The sequence below is a fragment of the Calypte anna genome, chromosome 3 (genome assembly GCF_003957555.1).
Source record: "Calypte anna isolate BGI_N300 chromosome 3, bCalAnn1_v1.p, whole genome shotgun sequence".
Taxonomy (NCBI): domain Eukaryota; kingdom Metazoa; phylum Chordata; class Aves; order Apodiformes; family Trochilidae; genus Calypte; species Calypte anna.
Window position 1 is genome coordinate 100,986,354 of NC_044246.1, and position 19,729 is coordinate 101,006,082.

The 19,729-nt window shown below is 39.7% G+C and overlaps 1 protein-coding gene across 1 annotated transcript; it reads left to right on the top strand.

The window, feature by feature from the left end:
- Positions 1 to 9,339: 9,339 nt before the first annotated feature.
- Positions 9,340 to 19,366, top strand: SLC66A3 (solute carrier family 66 member 3). Its single transcript, XM_030448469.1, has 7 exons — positions 9,340 to 9,627; positions 12,072 to 12,154; positions 12,619 to 12,696; positions 13,316 to 13,368; positions 14,575 to 14,695; positions 15,811 to 15,852; positions 17,085 to 19,366. The coding sequence occupies exons 1-7, from the start codon at positions 9,485 to 9,487 to the stop codon at positions 17,171 to 17,173; spliced, it is 609 nt and encodes a 202-aa protein (XP_030304329.1). The 5' UTR covers positions 9,340 to 9,484; the 3' UTR covers positions 17,174 to 19,366.
- The last annotated feature ends 363 nt before the right edge of the window (positions 19,367 to 19,729 follow it).

The following is a 19,729-nucleotide window of genomic DNA, read 5'->3' on the forward strand; positions in this document are numbered from 1 at the left end:
TTTTCTTCCTGAATTTTAATGTCCTGAAAAAAAACAGTCTATGAAGACCAGCACTGATGAGTCCAAACAAAACCAACCTAGTTTCAATTGTCAGTGCAATAAAATGTAATAAATTGTAACAATTCATGTAGCTAGACAAGGATTCATCAGCCTGTCAAGTGTGTCTTTAAGCTTGCTCTAAAGAATAGAACTTATTTCTAAAGAATAATACATTTTCTGTGCTTCTTCATCCCTTCTTGTGAGGGAGAAAGATTTTTTTTTTTACACTAGTTTTCATTTTTGTTTCTCTAGATTTACTGCCCTCACAATTTCTTATCTTACTTTTTTTTTTCTGGTTTAGCTGATGAAAACTCATTGACAAGGAAGCAGGCTTTCACATTTTGCTTTGAAGGCATGTTGGCTTAGCAACCTTTCTTACATTCTTCTCCTCAACCTTGAATTTAATAGGTTCATAGTTCCTAAGATCTGTGATTGGCCAGGGAAACCATCATCAAGCTAAATCAAGAGAAAACCTAGGGCCTGTTCACCTTCATTACACAGATGTACATTTTTTAATGACCTGTTGTTCTGGGAAAATGCAGTAATCAGCACAGCAAGGACAATGTACATACAGTATCTACCTTTTGAACTGTCTGTAGCTCCTGTAGGACCATGGTCAGTCCCAGGTGGTTATCAACATAGAAGCCATTAGCAATGGCTTGATACAACAGGCTGCTGTCTCACCCAGCCCAGGTGGGGATCTGTATTCTTATGCTTTGCAGCTAAGGTTATTTGTTTTTATGATTACACTTCAGCAGCAGAAATCAGTTCCAAAGCACTATGGTATGGAACAGTGTGACCACTGTCAACATCCAGGAAGGAACAAAAAATAAAAAGAGGAATCAAATCCCACTCACTGAAACTGAAGTCCAGACACCCAACAGTTAGCTCTCCTACTGGCTTCCTCAACATAGTGAGAACTGGGTGACAAAGGCTTTCAAGATGTCACCTAAGCCACCCAGAGAGGAGGAAGACCACCTCATGTAATCAGCCCAGAAGACAAAGACTCATTCCACCCCATGCAGACATGAATATCCAATTTTGGTAAACAGCTGTGTTCAGACACACCAAACGAGAATGTACTGGTGGAAAGAAGATAATTTCTGGTTCAGCTAAAATGAATTCTCTCTCGCCTCAAAGCAGAAAACTGCACCAGGAACTGCTTTGTCTTCAAACATCCAAAAGATGAAGAGACCAGAACAAGCTTTTCCTTGTCCCTGTGTTGCCAGAAGCTTCTTCCGAAAACTACAGAGGCCATTGAGAGGTTACATATTTATTGGTGACTGTATAATATTGAAAGCTTCTTGCATTCCTTACTCTGAGATATACTGAGCAGCCTCAGCTCTTGCTCTGAGTCACAAACTCTACGCTTAGTGGAATGGTAGATGTCCAGTATCTGTCAGGCTCAAGCTCCTACTCATGTACAAACATTTTTAAAACATGGGGATTTTGTTTTTCAGTGTGAAGGCAAACGAAGCTCCACGTTTCCTCACCTCCAGATGGCACTCACTCCTCACCATGTAATCCACTGAGGAGCACACGAAGTTATATCAGGGTATAGCATCTTTTTTGGTTTCGTGGGACATTAGATAATTCCAGATTCTCCACTCTCTTTGCTCTGTGTGAATCCAAAGAATCTCCATCCCAGAGAGACCCTGCAAACTGGAGGGTACAGGAAGGAGGATGATCTAAGCAGTAAGTGATTTAATCCTTCCACACCACTTAGCACTGGCATTGATCCAGCTGAAGAACTCCCAGTTTTGGACAAAACTTTCCATGTGTTGCTCTGAAGATGTGAATCACTACACAAAGTCCAGAGAAGCAATGATGGTAATTGGAGTACAGGAAGATACAGCTTATGAGGAAGATTAAAAAGACTTAAAACACCTGAAGAAGAAAAAGCAGTCTGGGGAGAGGACAGCAATCTTTAGATACATGTATAGTACTGGAATAAGAGTTGTCACTTCATGTGAGTGACAGATGAAAGTAAAAATAAGAGGCTTAAATCATATCAAGGAAAAATCCTGTTAACCTTCTGGGAAACTAATTAATACAGGATTGGAGTAGATTCCCTGAGGAATCTCCACCTTTGAAGCCTAAACATACACATCAGTCAAGAATGATGTATTTAACAGGTTTTGTCTTTTTTTGTAAAAATTTAATTACAATCTGGAGAGATTTTCACCAGAGATTTTGGGATCAAAACAAACTTTGCAAACATTTTTCAAACACATTCAAGAACAGTTTAAAACATTCCTATTTCAACTACACCTGATTAATGCAGATTAACCACTTTTTAAAATTAAAAATATATTTCTAATTCTTCTAGCTACTCCTCCAGAAAATATTTTTCATAAAGCACAGATGTGCCTCTTTCAATCACACACATCTAGGAGGCTTAACTAGTGCCTTACTGACAGCCAGGTAAGAACAAATCTCAAAGAGTAGATTCGTGTCATTACATCACGTGTATGAACAGCACCAGGAAGCTCCCAGCAATGAACTGGAGTCCTGAGTGTGTCCCTAATCAGGGAACCCAAATCACAGGACACCCATTGTGATGGCAGGGAGTCCTGCAGTGGGTACTTGCAGTGATTATGTGGATACAGCACAGCAAGACCCTTATACACCCCTGCACTCCTCCTCAGCTGTACTTGCACAGGTCACTTCAGTCCAGTAGATTTCAACATGAAAGTCTGTAGGTGCACCTGAAACAGAGACAAAATATGCAAGGATTCTTGGCTCAGTCATTTAAAAGTCCAAGCTTGGAAAATGTAGCCTTGTGCCTTGTTCTGAGATCACAGCAACCCACAAGTGCACTGTCTCTTCTGATGTGGAATTAATACCTTGATGTCCTGATTAAGCTCACTAATGACTTTAAAATCTTGGTGGGAAACAAACCACTGGACAGGAGTAAGTAGCTCTGCTCACTCTCAAAACTCCATTCTCATTTCCTGTTGAAATTAACTCTTAAGCACTTGATATCTCAATGAATATCCCTAAGATAAAAATGACTGTTTTGGAAAAAAAAGTTTTCCATGTGGAATAGATCTGATAATCCACGGGATATGGGCAAATTCTGTTGAACTGAACACCTTATTTTGTTCATTTATTACACTTTCCTTTGAAATGCAAATTATTTCATGCTACTACAGTTAGCCATCCTCTGGTACCCAGCATTATATTTCATAAGTTACTTTGGATCTGTCCACTATGTACATCAATCTCCAGAAAAGACCTTTTGGGAATATCTAAGGTCCTCATTAAAATTGCCCTAGCATCTGCAAATAGGAGGAAGCAAACAGATATTCTCTAGACACCATTTTCATCCCGAGTTTAAAAATAATTTTTCTTTTTCCATAATGAACTTGGCCATCTAATCCTTATTTATATAAGCAGAGTCTCTTAGAAAGACTAGATGAAACTATAACAGCACTGAAATCTGTAAATAACCAGTGGAAATTCCATTTATTAAAGATACTGTGTAGATACTAAACTGTGTTGTAAGCTTCTTGTAAAGAGTTCTCATGATGTATCACTTGTGCTTCAGTGTTATAAGCTTTTTTCCCATTTGCTGCCAGCTGTCAAACAAAAGATTATACATGTTTAGACAATTCGTTTTCTGTACTCTTTCAGTTAAAGAGCACAAGTGGGTAGCTGTATTAATTTAGTTCTTCAATTAGATATACTGCTTTCTCTGGTGACTTTTGAGGATCATTAAGATTGGTATCTTAGTGTATAGACGTTTCCAGTGCCTCCAAATTTTGTGTGTTTGGCTTAGAATAAAAATTACTGGCTTAAAATAAAAAATTAAATATTTTTAATAAAACCTTTGTAAATCCGTATCTGTATTTTGCATACTTTTAGAATAGAGAACAGTCTCTGTACATAGTTTCCAGGTGGCATCTTAACTATAAAGTTGTATTTTATAAGATCAGTGACAACTGTAAATGAAATAGTGTTGCTTAGAAACTGTATTTAAAACTAGTTTTGACATTTAAATTAGTCTAAAGTAAAAAAAAAAAAAAAACCCACCCAAAAAAAAAACCCAAACCAAAATAAAAATAAAAATGGATATCCCTGCAAAGAAGGTTTCATTGTGCTGTGAAAATTTCTGCATGAACAGTAAGAATCCTAGAACAGGGAAAGGAGAGGATGATTTTTTATGAACATTAGGTAGATGATACTGCCATTCCAGGCACTATATGATTGTATATATTATGTACATACACAACCACATTGTCTGCATTCTATAAAGAACACTCTAAAGAACATTCCACAGAAGAACATTTCTTAAGTTCATCTTAAAACAGACAACAGTTTTCTGAAGTGGGGTATTTTTAATCATTTGTTAGGGACTCAACCTGCTTTTCCTAAAACCTGCACAGACAGAAACAGGTAAACCTTTCTAAAAGTATGATGTCTCTCTTAAAACCTCTGCTTGCTACTCTGAATCCATGTCAGGTACACTTTACCCTCTTCAGAAAACTTCATGTTTGCTTGGATGAATTCCTTGAGACACAGATGCTTCTCCAAGAAACTCAGGTTCTGCCAAAGGCTGAGGAGGCACTTCCACAGTCCTGTCAATCACAGCTGTGCCACAGCCCTCCTCTGTCAGAGGGCACAGTCTGGCTTCAGCTTGGGACCTTCCCATACCTTACACCAGGTTGCTCAGGATCTAGTCCTGCTAAGTTGTGAACGTCTCCAGAGATGGAGATTCCAGAGCCTCTCCAGGCTAGTGTTCTAGCCTGTTCTCCAGGCTAGTTCTAGTGTTCAGCAGTACTTCAGGTATGGTCTCTCAAGTGCTAAACTGAGAGGAAGGATCATGTCCATAAACCTGCAGGCTACCTTCTTGCTGACACAGCCCAGGATGAAGTTTTCCATTAGACCACAGTGCTGACTCACTCTCAACTTTTTGTCCCTGAGGACCCCCATGTCCTTTTCTTTGAAAGTGTTTGGCCTTGTTGTCTCGCAGCCTTTACTGATGCATGGGATTACTCTGTCACAGGCTAAAGGCTTTAATTTTTATTAAACTTCATCCATTTTCTGCCAACCCATCTTTTCAGCCTGCCAAGATCCCTCCATGTGGCAGTTCAGCTGCCAAGCAGATTGAACGCTGCCAGCAATGTGGTACTGTCCACAGACCTGCTGAGAATGCAGGGCACCCCTTGGCCAGGTGGTTAATGCAAAACTTAAAGCAGTATTCACCCCAGCATCAGTCCCAGAGAGACACCTCACACTCACCCAGTGTCAGTCTGACAACCACAGCTCTCTGTGCCTGACTGCTCAGCTTTCTACCAACTGTGTAGTTTCCACTCATTCTCTACAGGGATACTTTTTCTTTCCACTTTTTCTACTACAGGGATACCATGTCAAAGACCTTGCTAGAGTCAAGGTAAACTACATCCACCAAGCCAGATTTCTCAAAGAAAGGGATTAGGCTGATTGAGGCACAAAATTTTCCCTTGGTAAATCTAAACTGCTTGTTCCAAATCACCATCTTATCTCTCATGCACCTGGGAACATCCAGAGGTGGCCATTATGGAAGATTTTTTCCATAAATTTCATGGCAGAAATTTTCATGGAGAATAGGTTTGCCAGCCTGTAATGCTCTGGATACTCCTTCCTGCAAGAAGATACAATTGTCTTTTTCCAGTTATCTGGAAATCTCTGGCAACCAAACTGCCAAAGACAAAAATCAGCCAGGGGCCTTCCAATAATGTTGAGCATCTCCTTCAGCACCCTCAGATGCATCTCATATGGTTCAACAGAGCAGACTTTGTTTTCTTCTGCAGTCCCCAACTCTGTCTTTCTCCATTCTGGTTAGAATTTCACTCCCTCTGCCTCTGTCTTCTAGACCTGGCCACCTGCCACTGCAATTTCCTGAGGGATACCTGAGGCAGGCTTCCTGAACAAGCCTGATTCCATTCTCCTGAAGCTCAGAATCTTTATTATGATATTTGCTTTCCTTACTCCTCTTGGGATCTCAGCTCTAAGGTCCTGTAGTCACTGCTGCAAAGTCTATCCTTGGCTTCTACATTCTCTACTAGCTCCTTCTGTTTCTGAGTAACAGATCTATCATATGGGTTGGGAAAAAAAGAAAAATAAAAAACAAAAACAAAACAAAAAAAATAGAAAAAGAAAAAGGGAAAAAAAAAAAGAAAAAAGAGAAAAAGAAAGAAAAAATGAAAAAGGAAAAAATATAAAAAAGAAAAAAGAGAAAAAAATAAAAAAGAAAAATAGAAAAAGAAAAAGGAAAAAAAAGAAAAAAAAAAAGAAATAAAAGGAAAAAAAAAGAAAAAAGGGAAAAAAAAGAAAAAACGAAAAAAAATAAAAGAAAAAACAAAAGGAAAAAAAAAAGCCCCACAAAAATTGGTTGTACTGCTTTTAACCCACCAGGTGGCTCCTCCAGATGTCGGTGCAATTCACATTTCCAAAGAACCTGAGCCTACAATCAGGAGCTTTCTTCCAGGTATTCAAGGCTTTATCTGTTTCCTCTTCTTGATCTAATGATTTATAGCAGGTACATAATATTCCTCATGCTGAGCTCCCCACTGATCCCAATCCTTCAGATCTCAGTTGACTCTCACTGCTCACTCCAAAGCAGAAGCAACCTTCAGGCAATGAGATGCTTGTTTGTGTTGAACAAATTTCCACTCCTTTCCCTGCTGCTTTTCCAAAAGAGCTTGTATCCTTCCATCACAGCACTTGTCATGGGTTATGCCACCCTGTCCCTGTGATCCCAAAATGGTCACAGTTCTGCAGCTTTGTTGGTACAGTTTCTTCCCGGGGCTGTGTGTGTCCACAGTGTCACACCCTCTGCCAGGGCAAACATGCTGTCCCTGGGTAACTCTTTCCACCCCCAGCTTTCCTCCTCACATCTCCTGGGGGCTGACTCCAGCCCCCCCCAGCTCCCTCAGTTGTGGAATATCCTTTATTTTAACCTGGAGCTTAGAACAGCAATTAGCTATAAAATTAACTACTCACTGTTAGCATAGTAGGCTGTGGAAATAAAGAGCACAACAGCATTCCTTGCTCTGCATTCCTTGAAAAACCACAAAATTCAAGGCATTATTTTGCTTAAAAACTCCACTATGATAAGCCAACAAGATTATCAGAAAAGAATTCTGGTTTGGCTTTTTGTCTCTGGTTATAACAGAAAGATTATTTTCTTTCACTTTTTTTTTTTTTCAATATTAATCAACATTTGCAGTTCTACTTGAGGTGCAGCAGTGTTAAACCACTGCCCATCTGCTGCACAACAGGCAGTCTGCTCTGTAGATTCAAATGCAATAAACTTACTCACTGGTCTGTAATTTAAAGTGGTTCCGCATTCTGCTACAACTTACTCAGTGAAAGAGTCTGAAATCTGAAATAAAACTAATTTAAATAGGAGTTTCTTGTACTCTTCATAGATTATTTTTTGTCATAATCTTCAACAGGGCTGCTGAGCACCTTGACGTCTGTTCTGTTCCTAAGCTGCTACTTAAGGAGAAGCAGGCAGTAAACAGATGTAGAGAACTATCATTACCTAGACAGGACTGGGGAAGGAGAGCAAATAATTTTGCTTTACTAACACAGATTTAAAAAAAAAAATGAAATGCTGAATAAAAGTAAACATTTCAAGTCTTTTTAAAATATATAACCAGTAGAACATGCTCATGGACCTGCTTAATAGTTTGAAGTCAGTTCAGCTTCTGGATTACCCTGGTAGGATATAAGGCAATGAGTATTATTTCTATTTTTATAGCATTTTGTGGAATCACCATCCACACAGTAATGCAGACACACAACTTCTACCTTAAACATTTCTGTTATTCTCATATTATCTGAAATGACAGACACATCTAGACCTCTGACCTGATTTTAAATGTGTGATAACTTCATCTTGTGTGATGGGTTACCCAGCTCCCACAAGGCTGAGAACTGTTTAACAAAAACATCTTGGAAGTCATTATTTAAGGTAACTTCAATTTTTCTTTTCTTCTTTTAGAGTTTTTTTACTTTGAAATGCTTGATTAATTTAAATCATTAATAACAGAAATAAAGTTTTAAAACTAAAACTCTGTACTTGCAGGTGCATTTATTAAAATCAGTGTTTTGCATTTAATGTTCTCCTACGTACCTGATGCTTCGATGTCTGAATTACACAGAAGGCAACATGATTTATAAATTAAGCTTTTTATTGCTTTTTAAATCAGGTATGTGGGATGAATGCAATAAAACTGAAATCATATTATCAAAACAAAACAACTTGTGAGAAATGCAAGTGCTAAAACTATTGCTCATACAGAAATACCACTTTCATTAGAATGAAAAAGAATGCAAATAACCAATTAAAGCCATTATGCTGCTGGTAAAAAATCTGAATTCATGGTATGGATTTGACACTGCATTGTCACAGCCATATGAAGACAAGAAATATCTAAAATTCTGTATGTGTGTCATCAGTACAAATTACTATTCGTGGGATAGCTACTCTTACTGAGTTCTGACAAGCTGATAATTATCCACAAAAGCTTTGAAAATCATGATTTATGTTTTTTAACGATGTATGATGGGTAGGTGTATGTTCTGGAGAAGTTGCTCTGGCAGTATGATGGGTCCAGCATTTGTATCCATTTTTAGTGCAGGAATTTTTAATTTTGCTGAACTTTCTTTCTACTCAATAGAAAGTGCCCCTGTCAACAGGATGCCATCCTCACTGCAGGCAGCAGCACCAGACAGCATCCCCTCAGCAGCACAGGAGGGGAAGCAGCGGAGACACCGCCTTGGGGATGAAAACTGAAATCCAGCCGACAGAACCCAACCCAGAGTGACCTACACTGCTCCTAAGTACACAAAACCCATGGCGAACCTTCCAGAGCAACCAGCACCTCATGATTACCGTTCTGCGGACTTGCTTTAAGGCAACAAAGACTAATTTCGGGGGCAGCGTTCTCAAACTGTAGCTTAACGCTTCCCGGGCCCCACACCGCGGAGCCACACCGGCTGCACGGAGAGGAGCCCGGAGACCCGAGTTCCCCAGCCCCGCTTCTCCTCGGTCACGGCGGCCTTCGGCAGCACCGGGACTGCCGGTGACCGACCCCTTCCTCCGCATGCAGCTAACAGGAAGCACCGGCCCTCCCGAGGAAGCCGCACCGGCCTCCTCGGGGTTGCCAAACCGCTCGGCAGCTCGCCTAGGCCCGGCGAGGCCCGATGCTGATCCGGAGCGGGGATGGCCGCTGCCGGGCCCGGCTCTCCTGTCCCCACGGGCCCGGCAGCCTTCCCGCCCCACGCCCCGGGCTACGCGGGCGCCAGGAGGGCTCTGTGACGGCTTCCCTCCCGCCGGCGGGGCTGGGCCGGGCTGGGCTTGGCCGGGCAGGCTCCTCGCCCCACCCTGCCACGGCGCGCAGCACCGCAGGTTCCTCAGTGCGGGGCTGCTGCGAGTGCGCAGCGCGGCGCGATGGTGCTGACCGTGCTGGACCTGGCCAACTGGAGCACCTGGGCGGTGTGCGCAGTGATGAAGGGCCCGCAGCTGGTGGCGGTGGTGATGGCCCAGTCGGCGCGGGGGCTCAGCGTGTGCAGCCTTCTCCTGGAGCTGGCCGGGTAAGGCGGCGGCGGGGCTGGGGGGGACACAGCGCGACAACATGGCGAACCACCCCCATCCACCCCCCCCTCCATCCCTGTCAGCGGCGGGCGGGCGTCTGGTGGCAATTAATAATGAAGTTTTTTCCTTCACAGCTCTGATCACTCATGCGATGTGTTCAGCTGCAGTCTGAAGGGGCACCGCGAGCAGTCCTTGCTCTCTCTGAGGCTAAACCCGCTCCTGTCTGTAACGCGGTCACTCTCCCGTCACTAACTCTTGGTGTGCTTGTCATGTGCAGATGCCGCGTCTCGCCTTCCCTGAGCTTTGCACTCTGTGGAGGGAGAACTTCCTATTTTAGAGCGTTTCCATAATGTTGTTTAAGGGGAAACTTGTCTTTTTTAATTTGCCCAAGACCAACCCAGGCCATCCACATAGCTGGAGACAACACCTACTGTTGGGTTTAAGTCATGTATTTAGGATATTAAGTGGTTCGTGTGCCTTGTTGGGCAGGTATGTGTACCAGTTAGACAGGCTTCTCTCACCCAAATAATTAAGCCATAAGAATTCTTTAAGGAAATTACAAACCTTGTCAAACTCCAAAGATCTGTCAGTCTATAATAAGGTTACACGGGCTAGACTTCCCAAGTCTTGCTTAAAGAGGAATGTATGGATGGAATGTAACTACAGGAACTCTGTATGTGTATATGTAAATGTGAGTGCAAGCATGTGAGTGAAAATACCTTGAAAAGCCTTCTATTTGCTGAACTGAGGGATGGAGGTGGCCAAAATATCCATCTGAATAAGAGAATCACAGAATGGTTTGGGTTGGAAGGGAACTTGAGGCCATCTAATCCCAGCCCCCTGCATGGGCAGGGATATCTCTCAGACCAGGTTGCTCAAAGCCCCTTCCAACCTGGCCTTGAATGCTTCCAGGAAGGGGGCATCCACAGCTTCCCTGGGCAGCCTGTGCCGGTGTCTCACCACTCTCATACTAAATAATTTCTTCCTAGATGGTTGCTGGCTCTCTGCATGAAGCTAAAAAAGTGCTTTTTATTCAGAAATATTACCTCACAAACCCAGTATGTTGTTTCTGAATGTGCCTGTGACTTGTCTTGAGCTATGGGCACAGCTGCTGACCCTGGTCTGGCGCTGCGGAGACTCAGGTGTACAGACACCTTTCTGCATGGAGCTCTGCTTGCTCTCTGCTGTGGCTGCTCACTCACTGCATTTCTCTGTGGCACTGAACCCCTGGTGTTGCTGTTTACCCTTAATACACCTCAGAGCAAACAAGCTAAACTCTAGTGCCAGCAGTCATAACATACCCACAGCCCCAGCATTTTAAAATAATTCATGTGTGCTGATGTGCAATAAAGAGGCTTTATAAGTGATGTTTCAGATGAGCATGGAGAAGCCATAAATGTCTCCTTGGCACCTGCATGCTAACCATGGTACCCACACCACTGTAGGTTCTGCACATGGCCTGGGTAAAACTATTTTGGAAGAGCTGCAATGAGGCCTTTCTGAAACATTGGGACTGTTTGTTTATTTAATAGACTATGTATCCTGCAGCCTTTAAAGACGTTGGATCCAGTTGCAAAGAGCTTTCGGGTTGCTGGTTAAAACTGGGGTTTTTCTGCATAGTAGTGGCCTGGCAAAGGAGTGACACAGAAGCATGGTGCTGATGGCAAGTAGTGTAATTTGACCCTACAAGAAGTAAGACTTCTACAAAATTCAGATACTGAATGCTGTAAGAGCCAGTTCTTTACAATGTAGACAGTTCCTTTAACCATCTTTCTGTGCTGGAAACAACTTTTCCTTACATCAGACGATGCTCTGAGAATCCTTCAGTTCTCTCTGCAGATTGGAACTTTCTTCCTAACCCTATGGACTTTCATGAAAGTTGAAGAAAGTAAAGAGAATGTGATAAAAGTTCAATTCCATTTAGGGAATATATTCTGGAGTGCCTGGAAGCAGAATTGCCATTGTTGGTGCATAAAAGAACAGTCTCTGAGTCTGATCAGTACAGCTACACTGGGCAGTCTTACAACAGTGTAATCTGGACAGCTTGAAAGATGTTTTCTGCTCCTGTAAAACCTGGTTAATGTACAGATTGAATTATGGATGTAGAGAAACCAGTTTGCCCCGAGATGCCATGGCATGTGCAAGAAGGTATCTTCTACACCTGGAAGTCTTAATTTCTTTCTCATCGGTTGTAATTAATAAAATTATGCTTACACACTGACAAAAAGGCCTTAACAAGAAGTATGGGCAGCTCTGCACATCCTACTCTGAGGGTAACAGAAAAAGACTACTGAGTCATCAGGCTTGTACCTTGTATTTGATCAGTTTGAAAACCACACCTATTTGGAGCCTTTAGGCACAACCTAAACAGTAAAACAGCAAGTTCTGAAGGAGCTATCCTCTATCTTCATGCAGTCACACTGTTTTATGTCTTTCTGTTCAGCTTCCTTGTGTTTCTGAGGTACCAGATGTATTACAATTATCCTCTACAGACATACCTGGAATATCCCATCATCATTGCACAAGGTAACTTTTTTAGGCTGTGTTTTGGAAATAAAACAGGGCTCATTCAGCATTCTTTACAGTTCTGTGTTTACATACAGTACTGCAATGATTGGAATCCACTGACAAGTTCTAGCTGGAGTCAAGGGGATGAGGGAATGAACATCTCAAATGTAACAGAAGTCTTACAAATTTTGTGGAAATTGATAATCGGGTAGAGGAGAAAGATCTAATTAATACAGATGAGGTGGAGTGGCAGTGTAAACTTGTTCTTTATGCAACTACTCCCAGTGAGAGAAATGTTATAAACATTTCAGACTCTAAAACAAAACCCCAAACATTTATTTTGGAGCTTGAGTGTTTGGGGTATCAGTTAAATTTAAGAAACAAAAACTAGGAAACAAGTTTCTGTAGACATGGTGCCCAGTGGAACTATCAGGGAGTGCATTTGGGTCCCTTCTCTGACAAGCATTTTTTATTTATTTCAGATGTCATTCTCCTTTTGTTTATTCTGCGTTTCAGTGGAAACATGAAACGAGCTTTGTTCTATGCAGTCATGTATCCTTTGAAATCTGGGAATTTTTGTTTATGTAGCTTGTTTGGTAGTTCTTTGCCTAGTAGCTATGTCATCATTTGTTTTGTGCTTCCATTGTAAATCATTTTCAGCCACCCCTCAGCATGCATTCCACATTCATATGTTGATTTCTGGGATCACATTAAATTCTCTACAAGGAGTAAGTTTTCTATGTAGCTATGCTTTAGAAGGCCAACAACTACTATGAAGTAAGATCAATTCTTTATTTACATCTTTGTGAGATGCAGGTCAAAAACATTAATCTTTTTTCTTTGATTCCTGCCCATGCAGACTGTACTTGCTATGATGAACACAGAAGTGTATTGGTTTTTTTTTAAAAATAGGAATTGGGCTTAAATCTCAAGTCTTGTTCTTTGGAGCAGCTCTCGAGAAACTCCAGGCACTGTTCAACCAAAGAAAGTGTGAAAAATAGGAATACAGCGTTTCAACCAGCACTTAATATATTTTATCTAGATAATATAGTCGGTTACAAAGTTTCAATAAGATTATTTCCCAATGTTTTTAAAACATCTAAATCTTGAGGCAGTTTCAAGAGCTGCATTACCCTAGAATTTTCAGTGCTATGAAACTTAACATAATGTCAGATTTGGGGGGGGGCTGGTACATGCTAACACTGAGGAAGCGCATACTAGACATGGCCATGGTAAGTGCTGTGTTATGATTTGAGATTAGGTCTCCATATGAAATAACTTGTTTTCTGGACCCCTTGATCAGTGAAATCTCACTTTATATTTGTCCTTGGAACAATTAATAATTAGGGTTAGCTTTGAGAACAGCACCAATTTTCAAATAGAGCTTTTCCACATCTGTTGAGTAGCTGCAAAGCAGCACTGGGCAGTAGAGAGTATTAAAAATAAGAATGTTATGAGGCTAAGTTGTTAATTGCAGTGCCTTAATTAAAACTAGCAAAAGTTTAAGATGTTGAAAAAAGGCTGACCGTTTTATTCCTAGTGTCATAATCCCCATTAATAAACCTTTAACATGAAAGAAAGTATCAGGCAAAACATTTGAAATAGGGAATATTAAATACTCTACTAGATCTTTTTTTTCCCTTAAGTCGTAAAATTTGCAAGAAAAATGTAATCTAGCAATGCCATATACAAGTGAAAGCTGGTCTCCACCTTTTTTATCAGAAGAGGGACAGTTAACATTTAGTTGAGACAAACTGTGGTTGTCTGGGCTACAGATGATACAAATAGGGCTGAAAGTTTCAAAGCCTAATGCCAATCCTTAGTTGCAGGGGAACTCTGGGCGTGTCACAGAGACCCAGATGGAGGTCTCTACCCACTGTCTTTCCAAAATCCCCCTTAAACAGATGACAGAGTGAATAGGCGATTTTCTTCATTACTTTTTCCCACCAATTGGACTCATTTTCCACACATTCTTGTTAGTTTTCTCATTCTTTTATGGTTTTGTTTGCCTGTCATAAAGGTAACAGATGGTCTGAATCAACCTTGCCATTTACATTAAATCAGTCTCATTTCAGCTAACTTGCATCAACAGTGTTATGTAGCAGGTTGAGGCTGTTTTTAATTCTTTGCTTTTCATTGTGTTTGCTTCTATCAAGCATTTGTCAACAGTAGTATCAGTTGTGCTCTTTGAGCTTCTTTCTTGACAGTACCTCAGAAACCAGTTCCCTGCTTCTGGCAACTTTTAATTTTTTATTTCGTGGTTCCTTAGAAGTTGAAATGCCTGAGTTGCAAAATACTGAAAAAGTTTTTTGGTTTTTTTTTCCCCTAATGAAAAAGCTTGTCCTGGCTTTAGTGCATTACATGTCAACAGGCATAAGCAAAAACACTGATATAATACAGTGGCAGAGGTTCTTTCTCTTTTTTTACCTGTTTTTCAGAATTTTTGCACACTGATCAGTGCAGCCAGTAAGGTGGCTCAGCTGCGGTGTCTCTGGCAGACAAAAGAGTCAGGACAAGTGAGTGCCTTGACCTGGAGCTTGTCTGCATATACCTGTGCAAGTAAGTGATGGGAAACTTGGTGCAAAGCTGTATGTCCTCATAATGCCTCTTTCAGGAGGTCTTGACTCAGTCACAGTAAGTAAAAATCTTGCCTAATGTAGTTTCCCTTAGTGCCAGCTTCTGAGACTCAGATACCAGGGTCTCTTGAGATCAAGTTCTGTCATTGACACCAGCTCAATCACATTGACATTGACTTAGAAAACATGTAAATATGGTCAAAGGAACCTGATAAAGTTGAAATAACTGAGTGTCTTTATGAAGAAAAGATTTCAGTGTTCTAGGATATAAGAAAAATTACCAGTGATCCAGCATGAAAAGGTGCTAAATTTTGTAGACAGTTGGACAATGCTAATTCTGAAGTCATCTATGGATAAACACACACCTTTAACTCTGTGACAACATGCAAATACTTTTCTCAACATAGAATTTAAGAACCTACCAACAGTGATTTGTGCAGTTCATGTGCTAATTACCTACTGCATGAATAATTCCACAGCTATTTGTCAGAAGTGTCTTTGTCATATTAAAAAAACTTGGCTAAAATATTCTTACTATAAAACATAGTGATGCTAGACCTATTCCCCTGTGAAACACACGCTTTTAAGGCAATAATTATAAGTTGTGGTACATTTGCTGAATAATAGCAATAAACTTTGTAAATGGTTTTCTTCTGCTGCAAATGTGAAATAATTAATGTTTAGATTTGTTGTGGGAAGGAAAGCTGAATTCCTCATACTTGCAGAAGCCTAAAAGCATGCATGTGAACATTTACAATGGTTAAGTCATACCAGCTCAGTTGTGGATGTAGTTTAGTATCAACTAATCAGGGAGGGAGCTGAACATAAAGAGAAGCAGTGAACTCTGACCACATCCGATCTAGTGAGATAGATACAAAAATCCTATCAGTGATTTTCTCATTAAAAAAGACCCTTGTTACAGTGTCACTCAGCTTTGAGAGCTGAAGCTACACTAGTGAAGTGTGGATGCACTGAAAGTGGGAATGTCTACACACTGTGTACATAGATGCAACATTCTCTGCTAAAAAATAGGTATTTCATAATTTTTGAAGGTATAAATGTGTCAAGTCCACTAATCAGAATTCATTCAATTTGCAGCAAGAATAGTTACAACTCTAATGACTACGAATGATCTTGCAGGTGAGTGATGTATGGAATTTTCTGCTTTTCCAAGATAAAAGCTGCCATGGTTGGCTTTAGCTGCTTTGCAAAAGCAGTTTTCTGGTCTCGTAGGAACAAACCCTGAACCTAGTGGTTTGGCATCATGTAGGAAGGAGTTACTGCTCAAAAAGTCATACAGGATTACAAGTCAGCCAGATACCTGGAGAAAAAAAAAAACAAACTACTTTTGATTATCACGTGGTAACAAGTAGTCCAGAAGCCATTATTTTTTTAAAAAGGCAGAAACACTACAAATTTAACCTAATTATTAAAATAGCAGAATAAAGCATTAAAAAACTTGAAATAAATATAATAAAATACAGCTTAATAAATCTGTAATAGTTGAGTGACAGCTTTACAAATTATGCATTTCCTTTTCTTATTGTGGGCTTTGTGCATTAAAATTTCTAGAAAATGTTAATTTCAGCTTATTATATGAATAGTTCTTGTCAGCTGCAAATGAAATAGTGTGTGCTATCCTAATGGAAAATGTTTCCAGCTAACATCTAACACTGAAGACTTCAGCATGTTCAGCTTGGTTTCATACACATGTATGAAACTGTCAAATAACACATATCTTGAAACCAAACTTTTGTGTCCATTTCTGTGAAAATTCCTTCACTAAATGGATATGAGATATAACCATACTTCAAATTGCTGTCTCACAGGTGGAGATGCTATGTTTGTTTTGGTTTTTAACAATTCGGAAAGTTAATCAAGATAGTGAAAAATTGTTTTTTTCTTAGTTGTCAGATTTCCTCTGATTAAAATCTGACAGATAAAAGTGTTTTGTGTCTGCCTGAAGTCAAAATTTTACAGACAGTGGTAAAGAATAATAAACAACAACACCCAACTATAAAGGACACGTGAGCTTCAGATTCGAGTTTAGTTTTAGGTGTAAATAGGACTGTATATGAGACTATTCAAGCTTGAACTATCCTGGTTTTGTCACAAAGAATTAAAGGTACTGTAGTGTGTTATTTTCAGATATAATTTGAAAGTGCTAAATCTCTTCTTTGCTATATTTACTTTGAGAATTTCTGGGTTCCTGAACATGGTAATTCAATTACTTGACGAAAAGAGCTGCAGAACAGGAACCAACCTGTTTATACATCAGTGAAGGTTTACAAAACAACCTGTCTTCTGAAAAGTACAGCAGTTGAGGTTTTTTTAATTTATGCTTACAAGTTTGGTTTTTTTTTCCATTTTAGTTCTCATCCGTTTCATAACCATGCTCATTCTCAATATTTGGGTCACAGTCACAATCCTGCACTACAGGAAAACTAAAAAGACTGATTAGAAGACACTCATCAGCATACAACATAGATTACATCAAAAAAAAAGGTGGTACAGTTAAGTTCAAACAACAGAACAAAGGTTGAGAAATCTATGTCTTAAGCCTAGTATTTTTTCCTAAGCATAATAAGTCATGTTTATTTTCTCTTATAAATAACTCTGATACTTAATTTAAGCAGCATCTTTTCTTTGGTCATTTAAGACAAGTTTCATTGATACCACATTTTCTCTGGGTTTTTTTACTAAATGAACAAGGTATTTTGTATTTAAATGTATTTAAATGTTTCTCCTGTCACTTCAGTACTTTCTGGTCACATACAAGGTTCTTTAATTATACAAGAGCAATTTTCAACCAACATATCATCTCATCTTTTTGCATCTGCTGAGTTTTAAAAACAACAGATGTTTGTCTTCTTGCAACTCAGTTAGTTCGACACCATAACTATCGTTTAGGATCTTATAGGATTAAGAAAATCTGAGTCAAGGCCCAATCCAAATTAAAAAAAAAAAGCTTCTGTTTTACTAAGTCATAATCCAGTTGGGATGCTTACATGCAACACTTATACAATCTATACAGCTGATATAGGATACCCATGGTCACTTTCTTCTATATGCCCAGATTTTATTAGGATTTTTTTATTAGAATTTTTATTAGGATAGAGCAAAAACTCAACTATGAATTTTTCTTTTTCAACCTGGGCTCTCATTCACTGAACATTCTGTTTTAGGAACAGCAGATACCACTATGTATAGAACTTAATGAAACTTTGACCAACAGTTAAAAACTGTGTTCAAGCAGAGTTCCTGAACAGCTACTGAGTCCCCCAGTGCAACCCATACTGACACTGGTCTGTTTACACTGGTCTGCATACTTGATGCATCACAGCAGACTCATCAGCTGTCAGTTCTTGACGATACCACTCTGTGCTTTCTTAGTTTTTAGCCTGTCTTAAATAAAGACATCAGCTTTTACTTTGGAGATTCTAATCAGTTCGTAGTAGGAATACTTAAAAGGGAAAAGGATATTCTTGGGAACTATTAACAGAGGATTTTGCTTTATGAAATAATGCCTTTCCAGCCAGAAGGTACAGAATTTATCCTATATTGCCTGTTTCTCATTATGTTCTCCAAAATGAAAGGTAATGCCTTTTTGAGAGTTCTTGTGGTATTCCAGTTGATTGGCATGTTAAAACCAAGGCACCCTTGGGCCTGACACCCTTGAAAACTATCAGAAGGCTGCACTGACTACGTTTGAGGCAGGTTTTCCTTGCAACACACAAAATCACTGGAGTCCAGTGGAAGAGCAGGATCTGCTCCAGCAGATGTTTCTGCCAATGTACACTCTGCAGTCAGACTGAGACCTTCACAATCAGAAATAGCTGCATTGGAAACTCACGTTAGAGTGGGAAGGAGTGGGAAGCAGTACATCTGTAGACATAGAGTTTCATGAATCTCATTTACTGACAGCAATTTCCAAGATGAGGATTTCTCACTGTTCCAATAAAATTTATAAGTGTTTCTGTCCTGTTTAAAAAAGTAAACATCCTGTTACTGATTTTATTAAAGCTGTATAAAATACCTGGAGTGGTCTGAATGGTGGCAGGTTGCATGTGATACATTTTCCATGTCATATTAATAAATGCTATTCTTCATGATTGAATAATGTCATACTTACAGTTAATTTTCATTATAGTTATTTTTTTATTGTTTCCGTATATGGAGAAAAAAATGAAATATTCATTACAGGTCATTAGTGGCAGCTTTCACCTTAATATTTGAAGCATCAGTTTGTATTAACCTGTAAAATGCCAGAGAGCTCCAGCATCATAAAATAAAAGACTTACTTCTCATCTTGTCTTTTTATTTTACATATCTTCTTGATAGAGAAAGATTGATATGGAGTCCAAACCCTGTCTGACACTGACATCCTGAATGATGCCATAACAATTTGAAGACACTCCATTTTCAGTTTGAGGATCAGCACTTCAAGTTGTTTTGTTGTCATAAAACACTGGAAATACATCTAAGCAAATTTCTTTACAGATTGCTTAACATACCTACAATAAATAATCCTAGAAACTTTAGGCAAAAAAAGTGAGAGACTGAGTAGAAGAAACAAATCTGGGTAATTCACAAGCTTAAGGTAAAGTAATTTTGTGGACTTAAGAGCTGGACCATGAGTTCTCATTCAAGCTGCAAGAGATGTGTAACAAATCAGAAAGTACCAGTAAATAGTTTTACACACTTCCCTGGCCCCCTTCCTCATCCAACACTGATTTATTTCACTTTCAGAAGGTGGAGGTATGATCAAGCCCCACAGAAGTGGAGGTGCAGACCTAGTTTTTTCCAGTACATAAAACCATCATCTTCTCAGTAGCTGCATTAAAGGCAACAGTTTTAGACAAGACACACAGGGACATTAAATCTTGTTAAACTTGGATTTGTCGGGGTGGACACAACAAGATGTGTGCTGCAGACTGCAGCAGTGTACCAGAGACAGGCAGAGCTGCATCCTGGATTTATTGGGATAATTTATTGGGATACTGGCTGCATAAGCCAG

Excerpts from the sequence above, each read along its gene's own strand:
- SLC66A3 (XM_030448469.1), top strand. The coding sequence starts at position 9,485 with ATGGTGCTGACCGTGCTGGACCTGGCCAACTGGAGCACCTGGGCGGTG. Across the intron at positions 13,369-14,574 it reads GCATACTAGACATGGCCATG|AATTTTTGCACACTGATCAG; the intron begins GTAAGTGCTGTG and ends CCTGTTTTTCAG. Across the intron at positions 15,853-17,084 it reads GACTACGAATGATCTTGCAG|TTCTCATCCGTTTCATAACC; the intron begins GTGAGTGATGTA and ends TTTCCATTTTAG.